Source organism: Mercenaria mercenaria, chromosome 15 (assembly GCF_021730395.1).
Source record: "Mercenaria mercenaria strain notata chromosome 15, MADL_Memer_1, whole genome shotgun sequence".
Classification (NCBI taxonomy): Eukaryota; Metazoa; Mollusca; class Bivalvia; order Venerida; family Veneridae; genus Mercenaria; species Mercenaria mercenaria.
The window spans coordinates 64,585,009-64,606,096 of record NC_069375.1 but is presented as its reverse complement, the minus strand read 5'-3'; the positions used below and the strand labels follow the sequence as shown (position 1 = coordinate 64,606,096).

At 34.4% G+C, this 21,088-nt stretch overlaps 2 protein-coding genes and 1 non-coding gene across 5 annotated transcripts in view; 1 reads left to right on the top strand and 2 right to left on the bottom strand.

Moving 5' to 3' along the window:
- Window positions 1–3,372, top strand: part of LOC123556750 (sushi, von Willebrand factor type A, EGF and pentraxin domain-containing protein 1-like) — a 29,954-nt gene extending 26,582 nt beyond the window's left edge. For all 3 annotated transcript variants that reach the window (XM_053525460.1, XM_053525459.1, XM_053525458.1), the window contains 3 exons: window positions 1–177; window positions 775–901; window positions 2,136–3,372. In XM_053525460.1, the coding sequence (XP_053381435.1) occupies window positions 1–177; window positions 775–901; window positions 2,136–2,280 (449 nt within the window). In that variant the 3' untranslated portion in view covers window positions 2,281–3,372. The remainder of the gene's footprint in view (window positions 178–774; window positions 902–2,135) is intronic.
- Window positions 3,373–4,284: 912 nt separating this feature from the next.
- On the bottom strand, window positions 4,285–13,097 carry LOC123556728 (integumentary mucin C.1-like). The gene is made up of 11 exons (XM_045347667.2): window positions 12,981–13,097; window positions 12,254–12,295; window positions 11,710–11,854; window positions 11,128–11,330; window positions 10,573–10,674; window positions 9,749–9,875; window positions 8,012–8,193; window positions 7,398–7,524; window positions 6,446–6,642; window positions 5,603–5,776; window positions 4,285–4,438 (listed from the first exon to the last, which is right to left on the bottom strand). The coding sequence occupies exons 1-11, from the start codon at window positions 13,012–13,014 to the stop codon at window positions 4,410–4,412; spliced, it is 1,362 nt and encodes a 453-aa protein (XP_045203602.2). The 5' UTR covers window positions 13,015–13,097; the 3' UTR covers window positions 4,285–4,409.
- Window positions 13,098–20,054: 6,957 nt separating this feature from the next.
- Window positions 20,055–20,126, bottom strand: Trnae-cuc (transfer RNA glutamic acid (anticodon CUC)). Its single transcript has one exon. It is a non-coding gene; the product is annotated as a tRNA-Glu (tRNA).
- Window positions 20,127–21,088: the final 962 nt, after the last annotated feature.

Below are 21,088 nucleotides of genomic sequence, written 5' to 3'. Positions count from 1 at the left end.
TAACGTGTCCGAAGCCAACGATTGTTGACGCCATGTACAAGCCGAAGCAAGAGGAATACATCTATGGTGACAAGGTCAGGATTTTACGATGCAAAGGAATTCTTACTCTGGAAGGAAGTCGGGAACTAGAATGTCAGAAATTCGGAAACTGGTCTGATACGGCAGTTTGCAAACCGTGTATGTACCTCTTTCTCTCATAGAGTAATGTAGTTTAGATTTGGAACTGATAATTTGAAATTAGCATTTTGTTTTCAGCAGTACGAGTTTATACTCGTGTAAGTCAACCAATCAAGTATTTTGGACTGGGAACCGGAACTAATTGACTTTGTAGGATTTAGAAAACTTCCTAAATTAAAAAAGACGAGAACTGCGAATTACTTCTTTTATATATAAACTATTGTTATAACTTGACAGTGAATGGACTACTAGTAAGTATGTCGTGTACAAAGTGACTTTATCGAGAAATTGCAATGCATAAGCTATTTGACACCACCATAATAAATGTTTTCTTGATATTAGGTATACTGCATAGAGCGACATGTCGGCAAATAGATTTCCGCTCTTCTGACCGGGTTGACCTTTGAATTAATTGTATTGATAATATGTATACTTTTCAAGCTGCTACAAAACTTATATGACGCACTTTTCTTTTGTACAAAATAGTCAGATATTTGTTTGTGAAAGACTTTTGGTAGACTGTCCAGTTTCTAACATTATTTACCTGATTGTTTAATGAATTACCCGCATTATACAAACTATTTTTTATTTAACTAGTTTGCGAAGACGGTGAGGTAGAATTCAAGGCCATTAAAAACAATGAATTCATAAAAGGCGTATGGCATAGAAAATTCGGACTGTCATCATACAGCGCGTGTGAGAAAAGATGCAGGCGTTTTAAAAGGTATTTACTAATAAATGTTTATCAGTGGCAGTGGTCAGTTTTGGTTATTATCGGGGTACCTTTTCAGAATAATGAATAAGTGTCGTGCCTGGACCTCTTTACCTTGGTGTTTAGAGGCGGTTCTAAAATATTACGTCGATCAATTAATCCATCAAGTTTCAGTTCCAATTTGCGAAAACAAGATGTTTACTGTTATGAGGCACTCTCTCAACACCGTTGTTTGTACGTCTAGTTTAATTTTGTGCTTTATGATATGAACAGAACAGAACAGATTAAAACAGAATTTTAGTGCAGTAATTTAAACGTGACATAGAATGTTATGATACTTTCATGGCCACAATGGTTAACCCATATACATACTTCATAGGTCAGTCATTTGCAGATAACGAGACGGGCCTCACAAGGTGTGCTATTTGAGCTATTTTCGCCCCTTAATAGTTAGATTTTTACTTGTCTTTGTCGTAGAACCAAGTAACTAGATTACCTGCCATTTACAAGACTCTGTAGTCCATACATACCTAGTAGTTAAACGTAAGTCCATGAAAATTTAGACCAAAATAATATTATTACCACATTTGGCCTGGCGGTAAAAAGTTTAGGAAAACACAGGAGTCCAACAATGCACACAAACTTCTCCCCTACTTATTCTGCATAACAAACTACCTGTCAGTCGATTACTTTTGTCAGTACTCCTTGCTGAATTAGGCCACTTTTGTTTTGATATTTGCAATCGCTGTTTCGCATCTGACCGACACCGAGAAGGTCATCTAAATGCTTGTTAGAGTTTAAAAATGTGAATTCCAGAGCACCAGAGCTAAAAATCCGCATTTTATATCATTCTGAAGAGAAATATTGCCTTCGGTTTTGAGACTTACCTTTATTTTAAGATTTGTTTGAAAATGAAAGTACTAGTAATGTGTTTATTCTGCGGACCTGTTTCTGAAATTCGGCAATGGGGTGACGCATAATATTTAACACCATCTTTTTTTTATTTTTAAGCAAATGTATAGAGGCTTTGTTGAAATAGGTCTTTGACTGAGGGAAAGTCTATAGAAAATAGAACAATATAGACCTGAAGTGTCAGAAATTTATATGGAACAAAGAATTTTCTTTATTGGTATGTAGCCTTCTAAGAGGAGTAACTCGGACAACATTATGAAGGGAAAACACTCTGTTCTTATACAAGATACATATAGGTAATAACCAGCTGAATGATATTCTGATTTTATTGTAGCTTTCTGTGCGCGTCGTTTGTATATGGAACTGACAAAGGACGACACTTCTGTCGCATTCATCCACAGAGTCCAGATGAATATGAAGCATATGTACAGAAGCGGACATTCTGGACGATAGGGAAGCGAGAATGCATCCGTAATTAACGCTGCTTCGGGTGATTGGTGGAGTTTCTATTTTTAGTATTAGGATATATCGACAAGTTCTCAAATTTTTGTTTTGAACATTATATATAAGTGCCCATTTATATAAGTGTCCATTTGGTATTGTTCTTCTATTCTTTAGGTAACACACAGTCGGAAATTTCCGTTTTATTCCGTATTCTCCGAATGCAAATTTGGCATTCTTCGGTATTTTCCGGTATCAATCCGAAAGCCAGGTGCCCGTAGGAACTACATTTACGGTCAGAGAATGCCGAAATATCAGACAAGAATACGGAATCGGACGAGTCCAGTTTTTATTATTTCCGAGAAATTTTACATTTTACAAGGAAAAATATCGTTATATATAGATAACAGTTATGATGTGTTAAGATGAAAAGATGCTGCGCTTGCTGTTAAAGATAACTGATAATAATGAAGTACACCTAAAATATGTAAAAGTTGTGACGTCGATTAATTCTGTTCTGAACCTCATCTTTTGTTTTGCGAGGAAACACAGATTAGTGACAAGTTTTGCGGAAATCGGAAGCATACCATTTTTTCTCTTGTTAATTTGCCTGGTACGTACACTTGTTAAGTTGCCTGGTACGTACACTTGTTAATTTGCCTGGTACGTGTACGTTAAATAAGTTATTGACTGACAGGTCAGATGTTTGTGTATCGCTGTACTTATTAAATGATGTGTTCTTTGCATATGTCAGCATTTTTTCCGCATTATGGGTCTTAGTAAATAATCCACATTGTATAAAGTAGCATATTTTCATTTCACAATCCGTAGTAAATTGTCGGTATTATACGGATTTGTAATATACCTGTATTTCACATTACTAAAATAACTGTCATCAGAAAGTTTCGCTTCTATCACTGTACTTATTGAACTGTCGACAGATATTTTTACTTCTCAGTATGTATTGAACTGCCCCTATTGTCCCATTCTCTGGTATTTTCAAATTACTTTTATGTATTAAATTACCCACACTGAACAATGTACAGATGTTTTTTTTTATTTACAATTAAATGAACAGCATTTTATGATCACTTCGTATTTCTCCTTACAAAATAAAGGCGATTCATGGATTAGTCGTCCGGCGTTTTGCATTTCACGTCGATTAATCATTGTAAAAATAGATTGATCGTTGATTAATTACGAAGAAAATCACTGTTATATATTTCATCTGATTCATGGTAAAAAATTCCAACATTTCATATCTAAATATCATTTTGTAATCAAACATTTCGTTATTCTTTAACAAATGACCCGGACTTGACAACTATTTATTGCCAAATTGTATATAACTTTTTCTTACAAGTGGACATTTTGTTTACCAAATAGTTCTATATGTAATACAAGATTTAGCTATTTTAAAAGAAATGATAGAAAAGATTATGAAGTCGGTAGCCAGAATATAGCAAGAACTATTCAAAGAAACATTTTCAAAATGGCGGATATTCTGGGGGTGGGGTGGGGGAACGCTCCTTCTTCCGTAAAATACATGCTGAGGGCAAATTGAAGTTTTGTTCCTTTTGCCTGCGTATTGTGAAATCATTTAATTTCGTTAGCTTCTGCAAAAACGTTAGAGCACGAAGTCGTGCATTTCAATTGTAAAATAAGTACAATGTATTTAAAAAAAAATGCATGTTTGTCATGGATTTAATGTCGCGGATTAATGCAACCACGAAAACCACTTAGAATAGTGCCCACGAATATCAATGATTATACAGTAGGCGACTTACATATGCGTTGAAAATACTGGCTGCAGTTGGGGCAAATTGAAGTTTTGTTCATTTTGTCATCATGAGATGTTCCCGCTTGGTACGTTGGCGCAGATTGAAAAATTATTTACTTTAAATAAAAGAAAAACATTTTAACATATTTTTGAAGTAGGCCTAAATGGAAGTGATATTAATTTTCCATCAAAGCAACTAATGTTTACGTTTTTAAGACGCTGCGTAACTACAAAACAAAAATCAGCTAACGTTGGGCAAAGATGACAGTCGAGGTGGTTGATAAATTGCAATTTTATTACTTCATTGGCATTACACAAGACTTGCATTTGAAGTAAGTAAACCTTAAAATTTGAAATCAGCTAGTCCGTGTATATTCATCCGTAGGCTTATCCAATAATGGCCTGTGATCCAGTGCCTACAAAAGAAGAACATATTATTTTGAGAGTTGTGTCAATAACAAGGTTGACTAAAATGTTCAAAGCATACTGATCAAAAGAGCTTACCAGCTAACCAGACAGACTAATAAATGCATTATTATCACTACCTATGGGTCCGAGCCCCCATTTAGTCGTCATTCATTTTTAGGAAACCACTCAGCTGATTTGCGCCAGGTCGGGTAATGCTATCCATTAGCATGAAATAGCACACGGGAGATTGTTTGGGTTTCTCTCCAGCATTAAGGACTCGAATCCACACATATCTCTTTTACACGAAAAACAATATTTCATAACTATAAAATATACAATATATGTGTACGTTCTAGGGAAGTAAGACAACTTTTTTTCAGCTTTTGATAATAGAGGAAGGCCTAAGGTGCCTATTCGGGCATTATTTCAGGCATTGGAAGACGTCTGGGTAGAACCACGGACCTTCCTCAAGCCAGCTGGATAGCTATCTCTAATGAAGAATTCAACACCCGCAAACACGATTTCGAACTCTCACCACCGGTTTGGGGCCAGCGATTCAAAGGCGGCGACCTTTAGCTACTAGACAAAGGAGGTCCTTCGCTGTAAGTGTACAGTGGCCGAAGAAAGTCGCCCCGTACTTTTGTCGCTGTTGTTACTATTTGAAATGTTCAAGTTTCCAAAAAAATCAAAAGTATAGTTACTGAAAGAACGAACCGTCTAGAACTGTTTTAAAGTAATGATCAAAATCAGTAGACAAAATATCGTTACCCCCTAAACATTACAACCCAGTCAGATATTCCCATCTACCGTAGCAAGTGATAGATTCAGCATGTTTCATCAATTTCAAACGAATATGATGTAATGATTCTAATAGCTCTGCAAGTAGGTCATCGTTAATTTTCAGTGCAACACGTGCGTCATCCATCAAGTAAAATTGCAATAAGATATATGTACTTATTAACTTCAACCTCCGCGAATATAACCCGCTTTATAGTAAAAGTAGTTCCTCTTTCAAATGTCTAGTTGTCACAATTCCCTCCGCACCCGCAGGCTTGTTTATCTTACATTATCCTTTATTTTTTAGCCCTCTTAAACCATTCTTTGCATGTTGACATTCATAGTTAATCCTTTTTGAAAAAATACTCCTCCCCAACCCTTGAAAGATCGCTTACCCGCTATGTTGCAGTTTGTCGAGTCACATGTTTCAGTTTCAGATCCATGGCCACTACACGGTCTTCCATTCGGGCCCGGGAAGGGATTACTGCACGTGCGTATGCGTACTCGGATACCCTTGCAATCTGCCGTGCAACCTTGCCACAATGACCACATAGACCAGTTACCATCGACTTGCAAAACGTAAGAACAGGGTGTGAAAAATAACAAACAGACTGGAAAGATTATGTGCGAGTATTATTGAAATTAGAAAATAAATATGGAAACAATTTTATTGAAGTTTTTTTTTTAAGCAGCTACAATCATTTTTGGTGAATTCTATTGCAGTAAAAATGACTGCTCTTCATTATCCCTAAGGATAAAAATCTAAGTACGGTACCAAAAAAAACTAGAACTAGCTATCGAGTTTTCATTATATCGTATACACATGTATATTCCTTTTCAATTTTAACATTTAGATATTGATGTAAATGTAGAATATTACAATTAAATGCAATGTTAAGCGACAATGCATATTTAAACTGCCTATATTTATATGCTTACTTTATGTTTACATATAGATACTACAAAATTGTTCTTAACCATATTTTCAAACATTAAATTTGGACACTATGAAGCTAGAATCTCTCTAATACAAGCATCGGTGACTTCTTTATTTTATTTTAATGTAGAAATATTCATCGATACGGAAGCCAGCATCGTACGTAAGGCTGCCTGAGAATTGTCTATAAATCATCTAAAAAGAAGGAGTGATATTGTCACATGGTCCAGACTTGCTCCTATGTAATTAATTTTTTCTAACTGTTGAACTAATTGTAAATATTAGGTTTATAATGCATTACCTCTTGATACTATATCTTTGACATCAGCAGGGATAGTTTCTTTGTTACAAGCGCTTCCATTTGATGACTTACAACAGTAGTGGCAGACGAGACCTTGATCACGCACCGGAAGTGACGCCGTATCTGTCGTCATACACTCCGGTCTGGCTCTTGTAAGCGTCCACCAATCTTGATCGCAAAGAATATCGGATTCACAGCTAGAAAATAAAATACATAGAGGATATTTGTTTGTTTCAGTGTAAGATTAAAATGTCTTTCACGAACGAACACCAGGTACAATATTTTCACGAGTGGCATAGTCACGAGTGAAAATGTAAGATAAAGTGTTTATGAGTGAAATATATCTGTATCTTTTAATTTCATGTTTTGACTTATTCTACCCATTTCATAGTTTCTTACCAGTGAAAAATATGTTTTGATTATTCAAAGAGGTTTAGTGTTCAACAGTACTAAAATCTGGAAAGTAGATCCCTCGGAAGCACCGAGAATAAGGCAAACAGTGAAAATTGCTAAATCAAATCCGAAAAGAGTACAAGTGCGGTAACCAGACCAGAAAAGAAAACAACAACACCGAGGCAGGGTTTTTTTCTGGGAATGATGGAGTTTTTAACTGCGATTAAAGTCAGCATTAATTTTAATCATTCTTTCATAGTTTTATGCATATGCAGTCTGACAGGGTTCACCTATAAATAGCGTCAGAAAAAAAATAATACAAAATATTTTTGTAAAATAATAAAAATATTGGTGCCCAAATGAGAAATGGATGAAACGTAGTCCGTGAAAAGTAGTCCGTTTGTCGCGGGGTTATTCTTTTTCCAGCTAAACCAATAAAGCTACGTATATTTACAAAGGACTAGAATGACTGAAATACAAATTTGTTGAGCCAATATCTTTGCGTAGCGCAATAAATATAGATATATGAGAAAAGAGAAATGACAAATATATAATTTACGTTTTCTTGATAACTGTAAGATTTGTCTGCAGTATGATCGTGTTCATGCATAAAGGAGTTGTGGCATCACATGTCTTCATGCTGTAGACTCCATCACGTCCAACCTCACAGACTGTCCCTGTAGCGGCTGTAAAAGCAAAAACAATTAAAAGCTTTTCTCCCACAAGTTGTTTGTAGAACTCATTTTTGTTTATGTCTTCAGGCTCATGTGATTAAAATTAATACACGAATCGTCTACAAAAATATAGTTCCTCAGACGTCATGTACAGCATATGAGCCATCTGGAATGGGGTCCCAATATGAGTTCTGCCCGCATGGGTGAAATCAATGGAAACGCTATCCCGGTGTGCAAAAAAATATATGATATATTTGTGTAGTAAATTTTATATACATTATAAATTTTACTGAGTAAATTCGAGTAAATTTAAATATTCTGACAGATTCTCTTTATATTTCTCCAATTTTAAGCGATTTTAAGGACGTATACCTTTTCTCTTGAAACGTTTAGCGGAAAGATAAATACGTATAGATAACTTTTATAACGTTATTCATGGAAACGTCTGGCGACATTTTGCGAGCGGATTTTAGCAGAAACTATGACGTTGTAGAAGTACCTTGGTTGTTGCCAAAGTTGATCACGTTCTGTGGGACTGGACTTGTGTTACACGGCGAGGAGGACCCTGGTGTTGGCTGGCAGCAGTAATGGCATGCCGCTTTGCTGGTGGGCGAACCACATCCCGAGGTGGCCTTCATAGCAACATAGGCGTCATAATAGCATTCAAGTTCACTGGCACACCTACGGAGATCAAAGTGTTCATGGCAAGTTCCATCTCTGATACATGTGAAGAAGTTGTATATATGTTTTGAAAACAATTAAATTTGAAATATAGCAAAATTCATGAACAAGTTCATGTTTGGATGTAGAAAATAGGTTAATAGTGGAACTTACTCAGAAGTTGTTGAAAGAAATCCGACTAACCTAACAGTCATTATTACTAAAAATTGTTATTTATCACGTTACGGGGCTTTCTAGAAATAGATTAGCACGTATGTCAAATGAGGGCATGTGGACATGACTGAAATGCCTAAAACGTAGATCCTATACCACCATCTAAATTTTGGGTCTCAGTTTTGAGATGAGGTAACAGCGGGTTTGCATGACAGAAAACCTTTGCACCAGACAAGACATCTACTTTTGTTAAAATAATTAGCACTGGTAATGTTCGTCTCGAAAATATAAGTGACAGACATTTAAAATGTGTTCTGGTTGGATAGTTTATCAACATTATAAAGAAAAATGGACGTTCTGTTTAGAGTAGTTGAGACCTTTGTTTCATCATACGCCACGAGTACTATCATAGTAAGTAAGTAAGTAAGTAAATTCTTTATTTAAAGAGGGTAACCCATTTAGCAAAGCTAATCTTCCATGGGGCCCTCTTACGACTAGAATGAACGACTAGAATGTACAGTATTGTGATCATAGTAACAAATATTATAGCTCGGTTTTGGGCTCAGCCATCTATTCTTAATAATCTATTCTTAATAATTCTTATTAATATCTTAATAATGGAACAGTCCGTCTTTAGGTAATGTTTACAAATTAGTGTCATTTAATACAGTTGCTATTTTTTTTTACAACAGGTACGTATAAGCATTGTAATGTTTGCATTTTACTGGTGTGTGTTCGTTATCCAACCGAGTCGCTGTATCATATTTATTTATTTTATTTTTTTTTGTATTTTATTCCGTAAATCTTCGTTACTTGATTATATTTTCATAAGATATGTAAATAAATTAAAACAACATGGAAGTCTGTTGCATTGTAACATTTCATTTTCAAATAAGTATAAATTATTTTGTTGAATGCACAGTCAATGTGTTGCATATGTGCAACTGAAATAAGTTTCTAACTGTACCTAATGTTCGGCTATAAAAGTATAAGCTGTGGAATCTGACTCCAGGAATCCACTGACACAACCGACGAGAAGTATTATGAACGGTAGTTTGCAATGAAATGAAATTTATTTGTATATGACTATTAAAATGAAAAAAAAATAGAAACAATTAACAAAATACCAATAACATCATTGAATGAATGTATTTGCACGTCAAAATGTTTCACTAAAAAAAGAAAGTATTTGTCGGAGTTTGAAGTCCCAGCCGCCTAGGTGACGGGCCACCATGCAACCATTACGTCATTCTAAGTAGAAATAACAGGTAGTGATTCCAGTCTAAATAACACAAAGTCCAATCGACACACGAGTCTATATGTAGAACTATCGAACGTCAAAATCAAACGATATTACCTTTTGACGGTTTCTAATATCTTAGTAAATGAAAACAAAACTCACGATTTCTTTATAGTTGACGTGCCGTTGCCATGCTGTATGATCGTGTTCATGCAATAACCTTCATCGGCACCGCACGTGCTAATCACAGAGCTCGTGCAATTGTCGCTTAAACATGTTTCGCATTTGGCTGTAAGATAAAAGACAGATTTTTTGCCCATATAAATAATGTCGACAAGTATAAATATTTTCTTTATCACTAAGACAATTGTTCGTCATTCAAAAATGGTCTACGATAAGAAAGCTGACACTTCTTGAGTTGTCCTTGTAGAACGACAGTTTTTACCGAACGACAAGGACTGAGGGCAAATAGCTTTGACTATTGAACCACAAATCGTTCAAGAAGTGTTTTACTACATGGCGTCAGAAATAAATTTTATTTCTTTTTGACACTGAATTATACACTGGTCAAAAGCACTAATTTATAGACCGGTCGTTTATCAAATCATTATGTTGCCTTCCAAGTTGAAAAGACGACCGAGTGTAAACTTTTGGGTAGTTTTTTTTTTCATTCAGATAAACCGTTAACTTTTAAAATCCTACATATATTTTCTACAAGGTTACCCTGCCGGTTTAGTATGCCAGGGATCAGAATCTTCTCTAGTATTATCTAAATTTCATCTATCAACGAGCCTTTTTTTTTCAGTTTGCGTTTACTCAGCCGGTTATTTAAGCACTACATGTGAATTTGTTGCATACAGTTATCAAGTAAATTGCCAGCGTCATTCCAGACGCACACCACAGTAAACCCCAACATCTAACCTTCAGATGCACGACGATGTTCATGAGACCCATCAAAAATGAAAAAGATTAACAAAAATTAATACTTGATGTTGTCATAGGTTTTGAAGTGGTGGTTGGTGCCGGCGTTGTGGTTGTAGCCGTCGTCGTCGGGGTAGTTGTGACTGTTGTCGGTGTCGTTGTTGGTGCTGGTAAATAAAACAGTAAAGCTCCATGTCTTTTCGTCTGCTTTGTGTTTATTAGCTCCAAATTTATAAGTAACTGATACCGAAATCATAATCATGAAATAGGAAATGTTTTAAATAAGAAACTGGGTGCTCACACTTGCACGTTTCGTTCAAAAATAAGATATGTATAGCAATTCTTTTTAAAATGATACTGCGGCCGCTATATACATGTAAAGTAATACGAAATGGCTCTATACTGAATTGGAAGAGTTTTCCCGTCCTATTTGAAACAAAAAAAATGGATTTTGTTTGAGTCCAATACAACAAAAACTGTAGATTTTGGATGGTGCTGTATATACTAGAAGCTATGAATGCATTTTGAATCAGACAGTTAGGTACTGATTTCTCTTGTGTCATCACGTGATACAAATAAAGACTTTCAAAATACTAGTATAGATGTTAAGTATAACTTACTAGTAGATGGTGTAGTGATGGGGAAAGTGACAAAGTTTGTGTCCGGATGGTCAAGACAAAAATGAGGCTGAAATGGGTCGGTGACCTTGCAGCACTTGTAGCACGTGGTTCCGTTGTCTGGTTCCCCGCGTGTGTTGTCAATGCAACCAAGGCTGCTTACCGTGTGGTACCAGTGGTCTATGCATGTCTTTTCTTGGCCGCAGCTGTAATCAAAATCAAAAAGGAGCGCTCTCCCTTTAAACCTTTAGCCTGCTGTCGGCATGTGCTTTTGCCTTTGCGACCAATGCAGACGAAGATCAGCCTGCACGTGCAGACGTGATCATTTCGCTATTCAGTCAGTAGATTTTCATTGAACATCCCTTCAAATAATAAGTGGTACTGCCCACATTGAATGATGGACCAGTCCATTTTAGAAATTTAGCAGACTAGAGGTTAAAATACAAGGCAATTTTTTTTTCTTGGGAACTACGTGTAAAGGAAGTAAACATTATCTCACTGCAATCATTCAATTTGTCCTTGACCGTTATCATCAAACTTAATGTTATGAAATAACATGCTATTTTATTTCAATAATTTCCTCACTTTCTAGTGGTGAGCCATTTGTGTCCCACGAAATGTCTTGTCGTTTCACAGTACTCTGGACAGGTTGTGTAACTGTTTTCACAAATCCCTTTTACATCACAGTGCTGGGCGGGGTCGGAAGACAAATCGTCACAAATACAGCATTCTGTAACATAGACGAAAAATACATGTACGTTGAGAAAGGCGACGTATTTCTAGATGCTCATTAAAATATCAAAATATTTCAAAACCTACAGCATCGTCTAAATATGAGAAATATGAGAAATTCAAATAGGCACTGCTAAATTTGCTCTGATTTTACAATCATTCTTTTTTTCATTTTCAGTATACTGAATGCAATAGACAAATGTTCTATACATTACTAGTATGTTATGCTATCCAGCTTTAATGGTGAAGGAAAAATCCCGAAGCCCAACCGGACAATATTTTTGACTTGGATCACCAAACCTATAGAATGTGAACTCTGCGACCTTTTACGCTGGTGCACTAATTTATATGAGCTATAATCTACCCTGTTCGTTACTATAATGAAATCCCTACTCACGTGTGGTTATACTGCTGACCCCTTTAAGCAGCAAGGCCGCAACTGAAATATATAAAAACCCTTATAGTTTAATCACTTTCTTTTAACTGTATCATTATCTTATTATAACATTGAGTATACTTGTGCCATGCAACATTGACCAATACAATCTAAGTCATGTATTCCCTAATTGTGACTGTAAACGTTGTTTTTTTTTTTGTTTGTTTTTTTTTTTTTTCAAAATGCAACCTTTACTCCATTTACTCTATAGGGATATATATTCGTCTGAAAATATAAGAAGCATTATAGAAATCTTCAGTATTTCCTAGGCTATAGTGCATTTTATTCGAAAGGGAGCCAACTCCGTCGTCCATAATTTACAAATTAACTATTACTTATTCTTTCCCGTTGCTCTTGGCAAATTTGAAAAAAACAGGTATATATTTTCGATTCTTAACTTTTGTACATCATACATCAAAATTCATAGGAAAGGAAAAGTTTTTTTTTGTAAAAGTCATATTGCATCGTTAAACATTACTATTTTAATTACATATTAGATGAAGATTTTCAATAATTTGATGGATTTGCTTGCATTTCATCCATGGTCTTTGCATCGTTCGAAGAAAATGGCCGAATTAAATTTCAAGTTTATAATATTTTATAACGAAAAAATAACAAAAAGGCATTAGCACGTACATTAAAAAGTTATAAGTTATAAACACAGAACAAAAAATTCTCAAATACTCACATGCACTCGCAAGTGTAAAAGTTAAACTTTTCATTTCTTAAATTGTCGTTTGATAACTTAATCTGTACACCAGATGACTTGTTCACATATGATTTGTTACATCATGCTTAAAGATAAGACAATTTTCAAAGTCAATGCCTGTTTACCGCCGCCAGGAAAAATAACTCTTTTTGCTTTGAATTCAACTGTCAGATAAGACTATTCACGTAAATCCTTGTTGTCTCCCTTCTTACGGTCACGCATTATCCGGTAAAAACGCACACATTAGAAATCGTCAGATTTTTAAATTAATGAGATAGAAATGATTTTTGTTGAATATGTGATTTCAGCAAGACATCTTATTACGTTATACCTACGTTATTATTAATTATTTTTATATTTATTGTTCTAAACTTTTGATCTGTTTAACTTGTATCCTAGTCTAACTGTCATTCCCCTAGTAGAACTAATTTCCGCCGAATTCACTTGCTTACAAAAAAGTGGCTATAATATACAAATGATTCGTTCGGTGTTAACATTGCCGAAGTTAAAAAATTACTTGCATTTGGTAGGGACTGAAAGGGGTACGAACAAGAGGGATTCTGTTTATCCCAACTTACAGTCTTTAAATGAAAAGAAATATCTAGAGGAAAACATTTCAATTAGTGAAAAATGCAAATTTTAGTTGAATGCATACTCCGGTCATTATAGAAAGCTTCGTTAAATATTTTTCCTTTCGCCTTCACTAGATCTTTTAAAAGGCAAATATGATTCATTCATTAAATAGTACAGCTAAAAGTATCTATAATTTAAAAAAAAAATGTTTTCCGTCCCAAGGTCGGTGCTAAAAACTGCATTGCCTTTTAAAGCTTGTTCACGGAAACTGCCGATCGCAAACTAAACACAGTAGTCGGATATTTCCGCCAAGCCGAACATAAACAATACCTGATTAATTAACTATCGCGTCTAAAAATAGAACTGCTTACAAGACTTTCATAGGTAACAATCATTACTTCAAGGAAGCAAAATGAGTAGATTGTTGTACAGATGCCAAATGAGAAGTTTTCGATGTAAATTTTTCAGATAATATGCTGAGAATCTCTTTCCAGCTAGAATTCTTTAATATATTCCCCATTTCCTGAACATTTTAAATTGATATGTCTCTAAAAATAATAATCGGTTTTAATAATTATTTCAGACATAATTGTTATAAACAGAGGTCTCAAACATATGGAATATTTCAATTCTATTATTTGAAAGTTGGCTTTCTTGAGTTTTAGTGTACATTACTGTTTTGTATTGATTTTGAGAATTTACTACGCCATATCATTCGTTTCGTTTATATTATTTCTATTTTGTAATACATGTTTAAACAACAGTCAGATTATCACATTCGAACTATACCAGTTATACTGACATTGACCCGGTTTGGCCCGTGATTTTCATGCGCCAGTTCTAAGAAAACGTATCGGCTGCTTCCAACTACAGTCTGACAGATGTGAATACTGATAAATTACCTCATCATAAATGTTTCTCTCGTGTTCAATAGTTACGCGCGGAATATTGCACTGATGTAGATAATTGTGCTAGAGATCAGTCAATGACAAAAATAATAATCCTACAAGGAATTTATCTACGCACCTGTGTAGTTGAAAATTGTGTGGTTCAAAACATCACTAACATTGTGTTAAGTCAGAGCTTTTTTCTTGTTTTTATTTATCACTTCTGAATTGGTAGATATAAAAGTATATCTAAATACCAACTTAAATAAATAATGAAATAACGTCTGAAATAGTGGATCTGAAGTTAGTTTCACAGACTTAAAAAAAAGTTGAAACATCTTCTGACGTCATACATTATGCATGTCAGTAGTCGACAACTATTTCACAGTCAGATAGGTTCTTCCCACAAGAATCAAGTTATAATTGAGGACTTGCAAATCAATGACTTGATAGGTAGGGCTGTTTGCAAGGATAACTTCATGGAATTTTAATAAAAACTTAAATTACATGCTTTAGGACGATGTTGACAAAACTTGTAAACAGCTTTACTTGGAATGAATATTCAGATCTACAGGGATTAGTATAGTTATGAATATTTATTGTGTATGTCCTCTAAATGTAACAAAACAATAATATAAAGACTTTACAACGTAAGTCCAAGTTTCAAGTTTCAAGTTTATTCAAGCAAACCCACGTGGGCAGCATTAACAGCATATAATATATACAAATACATACAGTCATGTTACGTTGAAAGCTCCAGTAATACGTAAGCCTCTAATTACTAAAAACACGTACCAGCTATATTTTACGTAAAAATAACGACTACTAAACCTATATACGATCGCACCTGGACGCTGTGTAGATAATAATCACTAAAGAACGTTGTTTAACATATTTCCGCCGTTCAGAACAGTAATTTTATAATATACATTCTAGACAGGAAGATAATGTAAAGTTGTATTCGTACTGACAGTGTTAAAGAACTTGTAGTACTTGTAATGTAACCGTTATAGAAACAGAATACCACTTTTCCATGTTTTTTTTTCTATTACTATTTAGTTTATATCGAATGTTTTATGACCAAAAACATACATGATTTTTTTTTTTTGGAATTAATTAGTACTACAAAATTATCGGAATATTGCTAAAATACTATTTATATCTATAAATGATATAAAAGACTAGAAATGAGTAATTCACTTGCTGTCATAATAGTGTCAGAGATGTAGGAACACGACTAGTTCCTGATGAGCATCAAGTCGTCTAAAATAATGATGTTAAATGGACCGAATGGCGTATCCGTCTGCAACTCGGACTTTTAATATTGTATTTATGCTTTTACCCTATCATTCTTGAATTAGCACAGAAAGAAATGGAACCTTTTGCAAGCCTACTTTCTCCAGCTGAAAACAACATAATTTCTTTGTATAAATTTATTATAACGAAAATAAAATGCTGAAAATATGTTTTAAATTGTGCTCACTTCATTAAAAAAAAACCTTGTGACAGAAGTAAAACCTGCCTACATTTCTTCCACAATATGTAATCTAAAGTGTAAAGGCAAAATAGAGAACTTTTACCGCATGTAACTCTGTACTTTTAAAGATGTCTAACTCTGCCCCCTTCTGTTTCAGAGGTAAATTCACTTTGAACATCAATAAATCATTTATCAGATGATGTTTTTTTCTTTTTTCTGCAGTAAAACAATAATAAGTCTTGAAAAAAATAAAAACTTACTAGAAAAAAGAGATATAGGGGGAAAATGGTCCCAGTGGGGCTTGAACCTATGTCCCCTGTAAAATTTAAGTCAAATGTAGGTTTGTTATAGGAATTGAATACTCTTCAAAAGGAGGTACACTATTACATGGGTCATACCTTAAGTCTATACATAAATTCCAGACTCTAAATGTTGAGGAATGCTAGTGATATCCAAATCAATATGGGAACAACTTTTATTTCATGCTAATCGGCGGTTTGTAGAAAAAATAACTGTATATTGTATCATAATGAGCTCACAGTTTCAAAATATAATTCCAACTGTATTGGACAATACTTAGGCGAGAAAGAATATGATTTATATATAATCGGAATTCCTATAAAAAAGACTGTACACTAATTATTTTAAATTTTCCCACGTAAGTACTGTGGCGGTAGTAGAATACATTTGCCCTGAATAAAATCAGATCAAAAGGACCTTTTTCCAAAGGCAAGGTTGTCATTCTTTTTTATCTAAACGGTCAAAACTACCTTAAAATTCCTATATGAAAACGGATGTGTTTTAATGAACTGCTATAAAGGATGTCCACCAAACTTGGTCAGAAGTAATGTCTTTCTCAGGTGAGCGACTTACTTCCCGTTTTGGGAATCTTGTGAAAATTTAGAATCAAATTATTTCGCCTGATAACATAATGACAGAGTACTTTCAAGTTCATTCTGATACATTTTGGTACTATCCTACAACTGATAAGCCCTCAGGCGGCTTTGGTTTAGCAAAGTAAACAAACACATCTCCTGTCAACTAAATGTATTCAACTTTCCCACTGAATGAGATTTCAAGTTTGTTCAAGTGTTTAGCATTTCAACTGCATGCTGTGTACTACAGCGTATAGACTAGCTTTTGTATGAATATTGGGACTAGAACTTCGTTCAAGTTGTGATATGCAAATATATTTCAAATTATTGGGAGAAAATCTATCAGTTCTTGCATAGTTTTAGCATAAAATTTATCATTATTTTATACATTTATATTTATTAAAAGTGTGATTAGACGCTTTCTGTTTCATTCTAATCTTAATCTCAACAACAACAACAACAACAACAACAAAAAGAATGAAACACGTTTGAAATGTATTAATTTTGTCGTGTCATTTTTATTTATAAGTTACAATAATAATAATAAAACAAAAATGCCCCGAACAAAATTCTCATTTACATTTGTTTGTTGTTTATTTTTATTTATTTTTTTCGAAATGGTATGAAACCCGTTCTTTGGTGTTTGACCTTTAAAATAAACTTTCTTATACACATATGTTTTCGACTAATAGCTCTACAAATCCGGATGTTTATGACCCTTTTACATTTTATGTGAAAGTGTGAGCTTTTTGTAGCCGGAAATTGTAATCTTCATTCTTTACTTGGTATTTTTCTTCTGTCTGCAAGCTGGAAAAATTGTTAATATTCCAAAAACAGGGCTGACAAGTACTTTTCTAAAGAGGGCATTGAATCAAAACTGAATCTGAATTCATTATCATGCTTTCTACGGCGAATTATAGTTATTGAATATCAGGGAATGAACTCTCAAATTGCATTGAATATAGTATATTTAAACATAGCGCATATTTGAAAGTTTTATTTTGACCGACAACTGGTCTGAGAGCCAGTCTATCAAAACGCTCACGCGCATGTTACCATACTTGTCAGTGTGAGTGCCAGTCAGTTATTTTTAGCCAACATTCTGCTATTCTAAAAATAGATCTGGCAATTCCAGACTTACATTCATAGTCATACAGTGATGGCATAGATTAGCTGTGTTCTTTTTATAATATCTTTCATGCTCCGACGAAAGAATGGTTAGCACGAAAAGCATGCGAACAAGTTGGAAGGGAATTGTCCGATAGGCAAAATGATTAGCTATATGATTTCTGATAAAGCCGCGGGAAATATTAACTGAATCTGCACAGCTACACACAGTACTCTCTGAAGACCTACATTTTTATATAGATAACAAAATACCTGTAATTTTCAAAATACGCAACTTTACCATTCACTGTGTACAAAATAAAATATATAAATCAGTATCGCTTCCAGTACATGACTCATTTCAGTTTTTGCACATTCCTGACACAATTTTATTTTCAATTTGAAAACACCAACTTCTTTAATAATGGATCCGATGCATTATTCGTGAATTGAGAGATGTACGTGTATTGTTGAAAAATAAAAGTGATATTCGTATCCCCGCACGTCCAAGTTGCAGTGTACACATGTTGCAGTTCTGTCAACTGCTACATATCTTCTGATCTGAAAGAAATGAAATGTTTTCTATATCAGATATTTCTGAAAACATTGGGAATGTGAATTAAGTCCTGACTATGATTTTACATTGTAATCAAGAATGAAATGCTATCAACATACAGTCTTACCTGCACTAACGGTCACCTCCGATCAGCGGTCACCTCCGTTTAGCGGTCATTTTCTGACGCCCCCGACGGATTTTCCTCTATTTCATCACTTTATTCAGCGGCCACCTCCCGTCCGCGGCCAGCGGCCACCGAAATTGCCTCCCGACCGCCGTATTTGACCCCTTTCAGCGGCCATGTTTCTTCCAAAACCAATTATTTTTAGTCGATAATAGCCGAAGATACCCGATTTTTGAGAAACACGTGATTGCTAAGTTTCGCATGACTTCACCACAAGAACGACAAAAGGCATTAGCTTCTCAATTAAAACTGATAACCATATATCTGCTCCTGTATTTCTGAAATTCAACACATCTAATGAAATCTTTATCAAATCTTTCTTCAGTCATACATACTCTGTAAGAAGAATTAAATGTACATCTTACTTATAAATCGTATAGTCTCGTCATTTCGATTCCTATAAGTAAATGAATTATTAATTATAGTGAACAGTTGTACAGAACCAGGTCGTTCATGTACATACAAAGTACACCCGGCACAGTGGGCCTATTAGTCATTTTTAAACTTACATTTATCATACAATATTACATGGTCACAAATGAATACAAATGAATATAATGTAGCAAGTGCGCTCTGTCTTCAAATTAATATATGATAGTGCTGTAATATGATTCTTTAAATTTAAAAATGATATTTACGTAGTAATATGATAAAGGTAATATCTCTACAGTTTTATCAATTTATGAGAGTCAAGTTATCTATATGAACTTTGACGCCTGTACAGGTACGCTTTGACAATGTACTTAGCAAGTAAGCGAGTTTTGTTCTTAATCAAATATATCAGTTTTCAAGAACCAGTCTTTGGATCGAAGTCAGAAGTACGGTGACTGTACCATATAGTTCACTAAAATATTCTCGACCTATGTCAATGTCTATAGGAAGAGCAACAGATAACAAAATGTGTTAAATGACCATTGCAAAACCGATTATACTCGTTCTATTCCATGTATGTTATAATACATGTATGACAAAATCATATTTATTATTAAAATTAAGATGTTTATCAAAAAATACTGTGTATTTACTTCCATGGCAAATAAATTCTGGATCACCAACGGCTATTATTTTTCTGTCCAGTTCGTCAACAACAAAACTACAATGGTGAAAACATGGCATGATTTTGTACTTTGATAAAAAGTGTTTCGGCTTTCGCCATCGTGGTTTTGACTTTTCGACATCTTAGTGTGTGCGGCGACGGCTCTTTCAGTTAAAAGCAACGTCTTTGCTTAATCAAAGCATTTCAACCATTCATTCAAGTCCACAACTAAAAACAATTATTCAGAGATAAAATAAATGGCTGTAAACTTCCACATAACATGAAGAGTGATTTTAATAGCCAAGATACATTTATACGTATGTACCTATCCCTAAACAAGAAATATAAAAAAATTGATTTCCCAAGCGGGGAATCGAACCCCGGCCGCCGCGGTGAGAGCGCGGAATCCTAACCACTAGACCACTTGGGAACATGTTGAAAATTTGCAGTAGAAGTAATATAATAATTATATATAATAGAAAACTGGTCGGCTAATGCGTTATTCTTGGCATTTATACAGTATCGCTTTCCGGGAATAAGTAGATTTTTGTTTTTCCCTCCATGCAGAATCAAGTAGGCCTAAATAGGTTTATGCAGAAAAAAATAAATATTAATTAAAGTTGATACAAAAGCAGGTAAACAGGTTTATGGTTTATGCAGAATCAAGTAAACAGTTGTTACAGAAGATGAAATTCATGCCATCCCGTCTCATATTAAAGTCGAGGGAAAAAAAACTTAAAAGTTTCATTGTTTCCATAATCAGCATTACCGGCTTCAGTCTTAAACATTCTTACGATATCAAGAAAAATGGGTACTGGAAGTCTGTGCTTTGGTTAACACATTTTGTCTCAAAATCATTTCAGCTAAAAATCAAGCACGCCTTTTTCTCTAGATTTTCAGGTTATAACACACTAAATAGTTGTTGTTCTTTATTCTATATAAAATTGACCTATTTCCAATGGCCGCAGCACACATCAGGACCCATTTTAAATGTCTGTAAATTACATTTTCTTGAAGAATATTGTCAGTGCTAAATAAAAATCAAAAGAAGTGGGGGTCATGTTTGATGCAAGAAAAATAATTTCAGTCAAACACACAAACTGCAAATCAGCTAAAAAATGAGACCCCAAATTATACTGGTGGTGTATGATCTAAGTTTCAATGAAAAATTTTGTCATGTTGTTATTTCATGATCAAAATGCTATCTACATGTCAAGCATAGATCTGTCATGTGATTTTACCAAAAAAATTGCAAAGAAGATAAGGAAAATAGCTCTACACAGCGAAAAAACTGAGGACTATTTGTATCCGCCATTATGCGCCATTTTTCTATTTAGTGTCTATATGCCTTCAGGCCACCTTGGCATTTGAGTCTCATGTGTATACATTCAG